Source organism: Phocoena sinus, chromosome 19, assembly GCF_008692025.1.
Source record: "Phocoena sinus isolate mPhoSin1 chromosome 19, mPhoSin1.pri, whole genome shotgun sequence".
NCBI classification, from domain to species: Eukaryota; Metazoa; Chordata; class Mammalia; order Artiodactyla; family Phocoenidae; genus Phocoena; species Phocoena sinus.
This window is the reverse complement of record NC_045781.1, coordinates 49552057-49566177: the sequence shown is the minus strand read 5'-3', so window position 1 is coordinate 49566177 and position 14121 is coordinate 49552057. Positions and strand designations below refer to the sequence as shown.

General features: G+C 45.2%; 1 protein-coding gene across 4 annotated transcripts in view; it reads right to left on the bottom strand.

Annotated features, from left to right (window-relative positions):
• WWOX (WW domain containing oxidoreductase) overlaps window positions 1-14121 on the bottom strand; it is a 995315-nt gene that overhangs the window by 923602 nt on the left and 57592 nt on the right. For all 4 annotated transcript variants that reach the window (XM_032614393.1, XM_032614394.1, XM_032614395.1 and 1 more), the window contains exon 5: window positions 13039-13145. In XM_032614393.1, coding sequence (XP_032470284.1) covers window positions 13039-13145 — 107 coding nt within the window. The remainder of the gene's footprint in view (window positions 1-13038; window positions 13146-14121) is intronic.

The window sequence follows — 14121 nt, the reverse complement described above, 5'->3', positions numbered from 1 at the left end:
CACGTGACAATGTACGCCAGGCACGTGAACTAACTTACGCATCTTTGAAAGCTCTCAACTTGTATGTAGGGGACTTACTATATTCTAAACTGACATATATCACCCGTTACACACAATAGATGTTTAATACATATTTATACAATTTTCTTAAGCAGTCTAAAAATTTCTGGGTTAGTTGGTGAACGAGCTTGTAAGAACACCTGATTGGTAAACAGAGGTAAAAATCTGTACCTGCCCTTTTATTTAAAAAAAAAAAAAAATCAAACAGCATGAGAATTGCAGAGCAGCAGTCAGCATCTCTTGGAGGGACTGTGAGACACAGAGTGCTGGACTCCACCTCCAGAATTTCTGATCCAGGAGGTCTCCAGTGGGGCCCAAGAATTTGCATTTCTAAGAGGTTCTCAGGTGATGCTGACAGCGTGGGTCAGGGACCATGCTTTGAATAGCACCGTGTAAATTTCTGCCCCACTGGAAATAGGGATTAATCAATGAAACACCATTCAGATCTTTACAGATGTGCCCTATCCTTCCCTGCCTTAAAAACAGCACCCTCCCAGCCCCCCTTTTCATTTTTGTCTGCATATTGCTCACAATTTGATGGAGATTTCAAGCATCCTGTAATTCATCAACGAATTCTCTCCTGGCTACACATTCCAAGTAATTAAAGTTCAGTAATAACTTATTCTTTCTGCTCCAGCACCTGCATTTCATGTGTTTATATTTTCCCAGAGTCATAAATCTGAAGGGCTGTCTAAGTGCCATAATATTAGTGCAATAATCAAAGTTATTTAGTCCCTCTCAATAAACAACAACAAAGCCATTACAAAGATGCACTGAAGTTTCTTCCAGCCACTCAGTTTACAGATCGCATTGTGGCTGAAACAATTAGAATCTGAGAACTGCCAGGTAAATGAGGGCAGTGTTCTTCAGTCATTTAAAAGGAGACTCTGCACTTTGCACTGATGCCTTAACTCCAGGGAAGGCCCAGTGGGTCCAGGCTCTGCATCTGGTACCTGCTGAAGGGGACCAAAGCAGACGGGATTCTCCCCAGCTGCTAAAGCCCTACCATGTGCATCCCAAACTCCAATAATAAAAGAGGGACACAGGTTGCAAAGAAATGAGGGGCCAGCCTCACTGCCAACTTTTAGTAACCTGATGCCTTCAATAACTTTGGATTTATTATTTAGGAAATTTGAGGGATGTGAGTGTTAGGTGGGTTCTGATGAGAAGGCAGCCCAGTGGAACTCGGAAGGCAGAATCAGGGCCAGTGGGTGGAAGACGCTTGGAGGAAGATTCTCGCTTCGGTATTAGGGAGAGCTTTCTAATTAAGAGGTGCACAGAAATAGGATGGGCTGTCTTGGGAGGGAGGAGTTTACCCATCCCTGGAAGAGTGTAAGTGAATGCCGGGTGAGCTCTGTTCAGTGATGCTGTTTAACTGGTCTGCACATTGGGAAAAGGTTGGGGACCTGGATGGTTGACGCCACCCTAAGAACTTAGGATTCCCTGCGTTTAAGAGGCAATCGCTGGGTGAGTCCTCACGCCTCGTCCTTGGAACTTACTGTCCAGTTTCTGTCTGAGATCCTTCTCCCCTGAGGCCAAGACCCCTGTGTTTGTTACCCAATGCTATGTCACCCCTCTCCCCAAAGTGCAGTGGCTTAAGACAGTAAGCATTTGGTTTTTCAGTAAGATTCTATAGGTCAGGAATTGGGATGGCTCTGACTCGAGATCTCTGTTGAGGGTGCCACTGATCTGTCAGCCGCAGTCACCTGCAGGCTCGACGAGCTCAGAGGAGTCTAGGAGGGCTCACTCGAGAGGCTTGTTGCATGGGGCTCGGTTCCTTATCACACGGGCTCCCCTCAGGGACGCCTGAGCATCCTCCCAGCATGGCAGCTGGCTTCCGCGCAGTGAGTGATCCAGGACAGCAAGCGAGAAGGAAGCCACCGGCCTTTGAAGACCCTTCCTGGAAGTCATACTCTGTCAATTCAGTCACCTTCTACTCGTGAAGACTGAGTCACTAAGACGAGCCCACGCTTGAGGGGATGAGAATCAGGCTCCGCCTCCGAAAGGGAGGCGTAGCGAAGAATGCGTGGACAGATTTTAAAACTACCACAGCACTTCTAAGGTCTTCAAGATCAGTCACATCTGCACCCCCCAGCTGGCTAAGGGGCAGGGGCTAGTTCCAGGTGAGCGCCCCAGGTACACAGAGTTGGTTCTGCCAATCCCACGTCTCTCTGGCACTAACCACGGCCTCTGCGGACCCCAGCCAGCTCCGCACCGGGACGTGGGCTCCGGGGATACAGACAGCCACCTCCCCACCCTGCCCTCACGCCCTAGGGACAGAAGGAGCCCCCGGTTCCTCACCCCGGCTCATCTCAGTATTACCTGACACAGTGATGGGAAGATGGAGAGAGGCTCGGCTGTTTCCTGGGACTCTGATCATTTATATATATTTTTAAAAAAAGGTATAAGAGGAAACACATTTTCCCACAAGATTTCTGAGAGTATTTGTCTAATTTAGGGATCTGTGTTGAACAACTAACCCTCTCCTGAAACTACCAATTTTTTTTTTTTCTGAGTCTTTACTACATGCCGGGTTCTGTACAAGAGAGTATATTCGTTACTTCAGTTCAACCTGATGAACGCTGAGGGCCACTGTCAGCACCATTTCCATGCTGCAGGTAAATAAACCAAGGTTCAAAGACATAACCAAATGTGCCCAGAGATACCCAGTGAGCACAGGATTCAATCCCAGGTCTGTGTGACTCTAGGGCTGGAGCTCCCTCTACTCCTCTGGGCTGCCTGCCTATAAATTAAAGCTTAGTCTATTTTAAATATATGCTTAAAATAAACCTTAACCTTTTGTAGCGTGAGCTGCCCCATCCTGAGACTGGCTGCCTCGTTTACGCCTCTCTATTTGTCCTTGCCTGGAAGATGTTATTGGCACAAGGACTGCTTCTCCTCTCTGCTTAATCCAACAACTGCTACGTCTGAGACTCTCTGTAAATGCCCCCATAATAAATATGAAAAACAATCTCAAGCATACTTTTTCTCGCTTAAATAATGGACCCTAAATGCCTAGTGGCCAGAAGCAGAACCTTCGACCACTGGCTGAACACCATCTGAAGATGAAATCCATCTCTTCCAAGCACGTCAAAACTGTTTAACAAGAACTCAGGGGGCCCCATATTAATGAAAGAATGCATCTGCATTGAGTTTCACATGATTGGGAGTGATGGTTTGGAGCTACCCATGTATGCTTGACTTTCACTCTTTAAAACTCAGCTGTAAATCACAGCCCTCGTTATGCGAAGGTTACAGTGGATATAAAGTATGAAATATTCAGTTCAAGACTGAGTGAAAAAAACCAAAACTCACACACACAGACAAAAAGAAGACACGAAGATGGTGATCAAAGACAATGAATAACAGGCGAGATTAAGTCAATGCAAAATTTTCAGAATGAGAAATGAAATGCAAAACTTAGAGGAGAAGGACCAATCACAAGTTTTAGGCATTCTGGAGACAGAGGAAACTCAGAATATTTTAGCAACCAATTATGTCTATGAGAGGAATGAATAATTTATTATCTGATAAAGAATCTTTCCGGAGCCTATGAAGAGGAAGGTCAAAGAGGCAGCTTCAGTGCAAGAGTACATATACACTACATAGCACTTGAAATGGAAGTCTTGGAAGAGCTTCCTTGGGGGAGGGGAGGTTTCATCAACTCCATCGGGTTACAAGAAGCCACCTGGGAAGCCCTCTTCCCTAGGTAACCACAGGGACCCTTACATAATGAACAGAGAAACACGCAAATCCCTACGAAGACAATCTTTGGCCAAGTCCTTGAAAAAGAAAGGCCAGCCCTCCGACACAGCACACACCAGTAATTTTGGATTGGGTAACAAGATGGCGTTGGGGTCAGGAGATATGGCTTCAAATCTTGGATCTACCTGTAGCTGTGTGAGCTCAGGCAAGGCTCTCCCCCTCTTCCAGCCCCTAATGCCTCATCTGTAAGATGGGTTTAACACATGACATAAATATTTTACTGCTAAGTGCTAAGCAGAGTGCCTAGTACAGACAGCTATGAATATCCAACCCCACCTGCGGGTGATGATAATAAGATGACATTTTATAAACAAAAATGTCCCAAGAGAGAACTCTAGACCCTTCGGGCGTGTGTGTATGTGCGTGTGTATGTACACGCTCGCTCGCTTATTGATTAAAGCAAGTGGTTTATATAGTTCTTGCTGGTTCGCCGACTTGTTTATACCATACTTCACTTATTGAAAATCCAATACTATACATAAAAACAATTTTTAAGGCAAAGAAATGAGGAACGAATCTAATGGCTGATGTGGGATGAACTTTTCCCAATAATCTATAACTGTTAATAATATTAATAGTTTTTATATTTTTGTTTAGCTAGAGATCATTCAAAACAATGGGGATGAGCCTTACAACTTGTGAAGCGTTGAATAACGATCAGCTTTTCCAAGCCAAGTCACCTGCTTAGACAGGCATCAGGCTCCTGGATCACCCACCCCATGCGCTGCATGCCTCCCCGCCCCCACCCCACCAACACACACACACACACACACACACACACACACACACACACACACACATCACATAAAAGAAGGCATCGCACCTAAGGCCTTGGATCTGCAAAGGCAAATTATGGGATTTAAGCTCCTATTATCAAAGGAGAATGGGGGAAATGCCTACAAACACCAAAGACATACACGATCGTAAAGTCACTGAGTGGATTGGAGAGAGCGTGAAAGCAGCTGGATTTCTCCAGTGGTTCTTAAAAGTGCAAGCAATTTTTTACTCAGCATCCTCCCCGTCACTCCTTAATATCACGTCATGAAAACAGGTTGTCGGTATCTATTAAAAGCAGAGCAGGGCTTCCCTGGTGGCGCAGCGGTTGAGAGTCCGCCTGCCGATGCAGGGGACGCGGGTTCGTGCCCCGGTAGGGAAGATCCCATATGCCGCAGAGCGGCTGGGCCCGTGAGCCATGGCCGCTGAGCCTGCGCGTCCGGAGCCTGTGCTCCGCAACGGGAGAGGCCACAACAGTGAGAGGCCCGCGTACCGCAAAAAAAAAAAAAAAAAAAGCAAAGTGTTGGAACCCATGTGCCTAATACGTTGGCTGGTACCATGTACTCCATACCTGGAAGTAACAGTGAAATCACTACTTCCGATGCTTATCAATAAGGCTGCAATATGACATAATACTGTCACCTTTCCACATGGCTTCACTCCAACTAGATAAATAGACCCAGTATCAACGCTACTGAAAGCTAAGATAATTACAACACTTCACTCTCTCCAGCATCAAACCGTGTGGCCACAATGAGCTGAGCACGTGCTCTTCTCTCGCTAACATATGCATATTCCATTACCTCTGACTAATCAATCTTTCCTCGTACCCCTCGTCTCCCTGCCTTCTCAATAACCATTCTGATATAAACCACTGCTTGCTGTTCCTGATGACTGATCCCTTAATCATCTTTCCTAAATATATGCAAAGTATATTTCTTTGTAAATACAAAAGAAAAAGCAATCACATAAATAATTAAGATGGCTTTTCAAATGACAGTTGAGGGCTAATACAAGCTCCACTGGAAAATACTCATCAACAAACTAAATACACATCTATTAAAATGTAGGAGTCCAGACATATGAAGACAGAAAAAAGAATTAATTGCAACTCCATTGGAATCAGGCTGATAAACACCCTCCTTACAGCTCCTCTTTCAGCCACTTGGAGAGGTTAAGAAAAGTAAGCATCACTTTGTACTTTCATGTATGAATAAGAAATTATTATTAATAGCAGCGGTTAACATTTAATTGAACACTTAATCCCAGCAATCCCACTCCTGGGCATGTATCTGGAGGAAACCATAACTCGAAAAGATACATGCACCCCAATGTTCACTGCAGCACTATTTACAATAGCCGAGACACGGAAGCAACCTAAATGTCCACTGACAAAGAAATGGATAAAGATGTGGTCCTTATATACAATGGAATATTACTCAGCCGCAAATAAAAAACCGAAATAATGCCATTTGCAACAACGTGGATGGGTCTAGAGATTATCATAGTAAATGACGTCAGTCAGAGAAAGACAAGTATCATATGATATCACTCATACGTGGAGTCTAAAAAGATGATACAAATAAACTTATTTACAAAACAGAAACGGACTCATAGACTTCAAAAACAAACTTATGGTTACCAAAGGGGAAAGGCTGGCGGGGGGAGGGATAAATTAGGAGTTTGGGATTAACATGTACACACGACTATATATAAAATAGATAACCTACAAGGACCTACTGTAGAGCACAGGGAACTCTACTCAATATTCTGTAATAACCTCTATGGGAGAAGAATCTGAAAAAGAATGGATATATGTATAACTGAACTACTTTGCTGTATACCTGAAACTAACACAACAATATAAATTAACTGTACTCCAATATCAAATAAACATTTTTTAAAGAAATTATAATTAATAGCAGCAGCTAACATTTAATTGAACACTGAATCTATCACCAGCAATGTGTTAAATACACATACAGTCAATGCCTTAATACTCATAGGTACCTGAATCTCCTGGCACAGATACTAGTATTTAGATCTTACAGATGAAGAAACTAAGGTTTAGAAAAGAAACTTGCCCAAGGTCACAGAGTGTATCTGCTTCTAATCTTTGCCAATATAATGCAGCATATTTTAGAGCCATGTTTATCAACTGGAGATGACTTGCCTCCCCAAAAGACATATGCCCAAGAGGCATCTTGAAGACCACACTGCCTGCCTTTTCCAGACCTCTTGGAAATCTCGGGTAGATAACCCAAGAAAACACAAGAGTGGCCGAGCCGGATCCCTGTTGTGTGCTCCTGGCCAATGGTATGTCATCCTAACCAGTCGCTGGGAAGACTTGAAGTCTAGGCCAAATAAAAAGACCAGTTAGGAAAGCCTGGGCTTGCAGTCTTTCTCGGGGACCAAGCCTTCTGGCCAGCCTCAACATACTTGGGTCCCTCCTCCCTTCTGATAGGGGGATGGATACAAGATGCACTCTGGAGAATCAGGAGTGGGTCACCTAATCACTCCACGGTGGCGGGGGGGCCGTCAGCCCCTCTTCCAGGTCAGCCCACCCTGCCCACCTCACTGTCATCTCAATCCCCAGGAGATGCTGGAGCTTCACAACGTTCCTGGGCCCCCCATTCACTAACGAGCGGCCTCCACAGGCCAGCTAGCTCTCTGACACTGCCCATGTCACCCTTTACACGATAAGCAGGTTCAAGTAAGGCCTGGTACACGTCACGCAGGCTGGGCACTTAAAACAATCCCGTGCCCTCTTTGAATCCCCCTTCCACCCCAGCCATGGCCCCAGACCTTTTCCTCCCTGCACACACTGGTAGGTGCCTGGGCGACTGCAGGCCCACCTGCTCCAGCTCTAATCAACGTCCTTCCTCCCCAAGACCGGAAGTTTTAGAGATCCAAAATTTAGAACCTATAATAAAGTAAGAGGGAGGAGGGAGCCCCACTTTCAAAAGCCCTCCGTTGGGATGCTGGAGTCCTGTTGTGGCTGTGTATAAGATGCATTCTGATAGCTAATCATCTATTGTTCTTCTCAGACAACACCCCTTGGAGGTCTTCAGATCTCAGAATGGAGTGTGGGGTGTGCCAGACCTCCATAAACAGAGCGACAAAACCCCACTCCAATAAGTACTTAGGAAAGAGTAAGCCACAGCACTGCAGGGATTCAGACACACCTGAGTCCCAGACTTGGAGAACGCACACAGAGCTCTCACATACAGACAGTGCTGCTGAGGAAAAGAGAAGCCACTCCATCCCAAAATTAGGAAGACGAACTTCCCACTCAGCCAGCCATCTGGGGTCCTTGAAATACCCAGGAGAAAATTTAAGCATGTGTCTTAGAAGTAAGGGACATGAGCAAGTAATCCACTTGAGGATATGAATGAGGTAAACCACATCCTCATACGGTTACTGCTAGCAACACAGGCAGGAACCTCATTTCCAGAGGTTCTGTACTTAAATATAACTGGGGACTCATGGACGCCCCCGTCCTCCCTCTCTTTTTAATTATGCTAAATAGATCGGCCCTTTAACAGGGTAGTTCATTTCTGCACTGTCCACATTACCCAATTTTAATTGTTTTCAATGCTTCTCTTATTTCTAACTTTGGAGCATCTAAAACATCTCAGCAGGAGAGCATTTCCCGTTGAAATAATCAGTAGTAGTAGTAATTACATATATGCTCTCAATATAATTCCATGTGGAATGTGGTGCCATTTAAGTTATATTTTACAAAAGAGCTGGATCTCCCCCACAAAGTGTCCTGAGGACTCCATAAAGGACATCTTGAATGAAAAGCGATTGCTTAGGACAATAAATAACGGACATCAGAGCAGCTTCCTCTGAGAAATATGATTAATCCTGACATTCATCACTCCAATAGCATCTAGTAATTTTTAAAGCAAAGCCTGGAACAGGTAACGCGCGCACACACACGAGGCTGGACGTGGTAGAAAAGCTGGGCCGTGGGGTGGAGGCCAGATGGACACACCAGGACCCACCTCCGCGCTCACCAGCTGTGTGACTCTGGGGGAGTCCCTTCACCTTTCTGAAACTCCACTGGCTCCCCTGTGAAATGGGGAAAAGCAGGTTTTTGCATCATCTTAAATAAGGGACACAGGGGCTTCCCTGGTAGCACAGAGGTTAAGAATCCACCTGCCAATGCAGGGGACCCAGGTTCAAGCACTGGTCCAGGAAGATCCCACATGCTGCGGAGCAACTAAGCCTGTGCGCCACGACTACTGAGCCTGTGCTCTAGAGCCCGTGAGCCACAACTACAGAAGCCCACGCACCTAGAGCCCGTGCTCTGCAACAAGAGAAGCCACCACAATGAGAAGCCCTCGCACCACAACGAAGAGCAGCCCCCACTCGCCACAACTAGAGAAAGCCCACACACAGCAGCTGAGACCCAGCACAGACAAAAAACTTTAATTTAATTTAATTTAAATAAATAAATAAAAGGGATACAAAAGGCCCTGACCAGGACGGGGCACATGACAGGGACTCAATAAATGGTGGCTGTTAGATGCCGGGTGGTGGACGTGAGAGTTACATTCCACTGGCTTGGAGGCAGACATGACTGTCAGGGACGCAGCGATTTGGGCAGGGCCAGAAGAGAAACACCAGGCAGGGAGGAACTCCATTCCCAGAGCCTCAGCACGTGTGAGCCAATGCTAAGCTAAATGCCCAAAGACCTCGGAGGGAGCTTTTGCTGCAACAGAAAACTTTGGATCATTGTGAGAATCTCCGGCACGGCGCCACTGTGTTGCAGTACCTTCCAGGCTCTGTTTGTGATGTGATTCATGCCAGATAAAGTACGGACCTCGAGAAACACAAGAAGGTGGCATCTACTAACGTGCCAGACAAAACCCCTATGCAGAGACCAGGTAAGGAAAGGCCTGGATGAAACCAAGTAGCACAGACCCAGGGTGGGGACATGGGGACAGGTCACGGGGAGGCGGCTCCACGCAGGTCGCTGAGGCAGCTTCTCACACACTCTGTACTCTGGTAACGGTGCAATGAGGCGAAATGGTAATGACGGCTTTTGGTGCTAAATTGGAGCTTCCATAATCAGAATCTAGGGGGAGTAAGGAATGTGGTCCAATGGGGTTCACAGAGAACAAGTGAACAGACGAGAGACGATAAAAGGGCTGAGTTTCTTCAGTCTACACCTCTAAAATCTAATGTGAACATTTGAAATTCCATGTGAGTGTAAGTTTGGTTTTCTTTCCTATTTCCTCTATTCACATCCCTGACAGCGAATATTTTTGGATAATTCTTCCTGTGGGGGAGTTGTTTGCTGGTCGTCCTCAAGTTACTCTACGCGAGAATGTATCTACACAATGATAAATGCGGGCTTCTGAAACTGACTCACAGGGACCCAGTTATGGCTTAGAAAGCAAGAAAGAAAAACTAAATGGTGGGTCTTTGAGATCATCCTGTTCAACCTTCTCTTTTAGAGACGAGGAAACGGGGGCACCAAATGGATCAAGAGACTTTCCAAAGTCCCACAGTTAATGAGGGCAGATCCAAAAATTTCTGCCCCTACGCATCAAACAAGAGTGATAATGGGATAAATCCAGATGAATCTGTCCTCATATATGACGGGAAAGGAAGACAGCTTTTAAAATGCATAGATAACTGGGTTTGAGCATTATCTTCCAAGTCTGGTTTAAACATTAGTTATCACATTGTACAAGATGGTTCTGACACTGGAATTTGATTTTTTTTGTCCAAATATGATGTCACATGGGCAAAATTTTACAAGTTTGATACTCCCTGCTGCTCGATCCCAGGTACCGTTCTAACATTTTCGGTGGAGGCAGAAATTGGCCCAACTTACTAGATGAAAACTGGAAACGGCTACCCAAGCTTTAAGTCCATCTGCCCTCTGAATCAATGGGTCCACTGCGAAAATTCTGCCCTACGGTGTATTCACAAAAGCATGTATCAAGAACGCTCACTGCAGCAGAGATTAGGGTCAATTTTGGATGAAAATGTGAGAGAGACCGAACTTTAAGAGAGCATCACTTGGAAGAGCAGAACAATGACAACAACCTCCATGTCCACCAAAAAGGGAGACTGGTTAAATAATGACAGCATAAACACGTGATAGAGTATCATACAGCAGCTAAAAGCAATGAGGATGACCTCTATGCACTGGTAAGAAAAAAACCCTCCTCTAGTAGTAAGTGAAAAAAAATCAAGGTACATAACAGTATGTAGGTGTGTCGCGTAGTATGCACAACCTTTTTCTGGAAGAACACACAAGAAACAGTTAGTGATAGTCACCTCCCAAGAGAAGAACTGCAGAGGACTTTCACTTTTCGTTTTATACACTTTATGAAGATTCAAACCATATGCATGTATTACCATTCGCTCTCTGCACATCTCTGAAGATTGCTCTATACCACCTAGTGGAGGTTATTGTATTTTTTAACTTTGGAGTTAGAAAGATGCTAAGATAACTGGAAAAAAGCGGGCCCTGTTTTCTTTTTTTTTTTTAATTTAACTCAAAATAATGAATCCAGTGAGATCACGACAAGAGTTCACTTGAAATATACTGAACTTGAAATTCTGCTTGAAAAAACAGAAATAAATCTCCCTTTTCTTGACTTTCATAACTTCTCAGTCCAGAACACTGGACATTCTCTTAAACAGACCATGGTGTATTTCTTCGGATGGCAAGAAATCTTCCACGCTTTTCAGAGAATGAAGACAGTCTTGGCAAGGATTATCCAACCCGTTCATGCTCTGCTCCAGGCACCTGTCTCCCCCTCACCCCACTCCCGCCCCCACCCCAGGGCCACTGCACAGGCCACCCCCTCTGCCCGGTTTGACCCTTCTCCCACCTTCCCCTGATCCTTCTTGAGATCTCGGCTCAGTCACCTCTTCTTGGGGACTCCCAAGTGTCCTCCACCTCCCTGGCATTACTCAGCACTCTGGAGCGCCACATCCTTTTTTCGTGCCACTTTCCATCATTTCAAGTTTACACTGATCTTTGCCTTTCTTTGGATTGAGCTGTCTTCCACCCTCAGCTGAAAGCTCTACAAGGACAGTGGCAACACCTGTTTTTCCTTAACACCAGACGCCCAGTGCCTCTGACAGTGGGGCACTTCACAAATACGGGAACGAATGAATGCAGTCTGGACATCACTCCAAAGCCCAGCGACGTGTTAAAAAAATCAACCAACCTGTGTCACTCTGGCTCAAACCCTCTCATGTCACCACTGACTCAGAGCCCCTTGGCAACCTCCTCCCGCTTCACTGCCCTCCAGCCACGCTAGCGTCCCTGCTGATCCTAGAATCCTCCGTGCACGCCCCTACCTCCATTGCACGTGTGTAGGAAGTATTCCCCCTGACTTCTGCACAGCTTACCATTTTACTACCTTCAGACCCTGGATCAAATGTCACAACTTTAGAGAGGTCCCGGCTGGCCACCCGATCTGAAATAATCCACGCTGTCAACTCCTGGCCCCTCACTCTGCTCTACTGTCCTGCACTGCATTTATAACCTGACATTACATTAAATATTAAACTTAATTATCCCTTTAGGGTCTGTTTCTCCTACCTAGAAGCCCATGAGTGCAGGTACTGTGTTTTATTCGACGCTATTACCCTTAACCCCAACAGCACCGCAGGCCCTCAATGAATGTTTCTGCACAGGCATATCAACGCCAACATCCGCACAGAGAGAGAAAAGCAAAAAGGAGAAACCAGAGACAGGGTTAAAGCTGGCTACTTTGTCATCCTAAAACCCGTAAATAACCTCTTAGTTGCATCCACGGGCGTCAACCACATTTTGTTTTTCTTAATAAATGAGTTGAATGAGTAAACATTCTCAAACCTCTGACTAATAAAGCAGATGACACTGACAATGAACTATAAACAAACTATGAAAGGGCTTGTCCTTTCATTCATAAAATAAACAAAGTGAATATGACTTTAAAAATAAAGAAAACATTATTCCAAGAGCAATAAACTTTATGAACTGTACTAAAACCTCCATGTGTTTATCCCAGCATGTATATTTGACAATTAAAAAAAATCAGGACTTCCTGGGGGCGCAGTGGTTAAGAATCCACCTGCCAATGCAGGGGACACGGGTTAGATCCCTGGTCCGGAAAGATCACACATGCCGCGGAGCAACTAAGCCCGTGCGCCAAAACTACTGAGCCTGCGCTTTACAGCCTGCGAGCCACGCGTCACAACTACTGACCCCATGTGCCACAACTACTGAAGCCCATGTGCCTAGAGACCGTGCTCCGCAGCAAGAGAAGCCACCGCAATGAGAAGCCCGCACGCAGCAATGAAGAGTAACCCCCGCTCAGCGCAACTAGACAAAGCCCGCACGCAGCAACAAAGACCCAATGCAGCCAAAAATAAATAAATAAATAAATTTATTTTTTAAAAAATCAAGCACTCACTTACCCATTCTCCTAAAATGCGTGACACGGCTTCATTGGCTCTTGTCATGTTCCTGCAGGCCAGGATCACATGTGCACCATGGAGGGCGAAAGTTTTGGCAGTTTCAAACCCTACGGTTTAAAGGAAAATCAAATTTAGAAAACACAAATGCAAAGCACTGAGCCATACTGAATGGCCTTTATTGAGTGCCAAACGCATTACCCTAGTGGTTCTCGACCAGACTCGATTGTGCCCGCTAGAAGATATTTGCAAATAACTTGAGACGTTTTTTCAGTAGTCACAGTTTGAGGTGGCGTGCTACTGGTATCTAGCGGGTAAAGGCCAGGCATGCTACAAAATATCCTACAATGCACAGGACAGCCTCCTCAGCAAAGAATCATCTGGCTCAAATATCTACAGGGTTGAGGTTGAGCAAAGCTGCCCCAGGAACCAAGTGATTTCAAAGGTGAAGGCCAAGCCACAGAAGAGCTCGCAGCATAGCCAGTCTTTGAACCACTGCTTAATAACAACCAAATCGTGTGATCAGTATAAAGAGTAAGGATACATAAATATTTAGACATGGTCACTGCCCTCCAAGAGTTTACAGTCTAATAAGAGAACACAAACCTGGAAAGTAAAACAACAACATTTGTTAAGTTCTTGACAATGTGCTCTGCACTATTTCCAGCACTTCTGCTTCCAGCAATGGCAACTAGGTTTCCTAGACCCACCCTCCCACTAAGAACAATTAGAAAAGCTGGACAACACACACACACACACACACACACACACACCCTCTCTGAAGGCATCAGAGGAACACTATGCTTGAGAATTTGGGGGGCCAACATCTGGAAAAGCTGAAAAGCCAAGAGAGGTGAGCCAGCACTTGGTGCTTCTACACCCAGTGAAAACACCCTTCAAAAATAAAGGTGAACAAAATTTTTAACAAACAAAAGCTGCGGGAATATATCACCAGCATGTCTACACTAGAGGAAATACTAAAGAATGCTCTTCAGATAGGAGGAAAATGACCCTAGATAGAAATCTGGAGATGCGGAAAATGACAGAGTAACATAAAGGGTAAATAGATGAAAAAATCTAAATGAT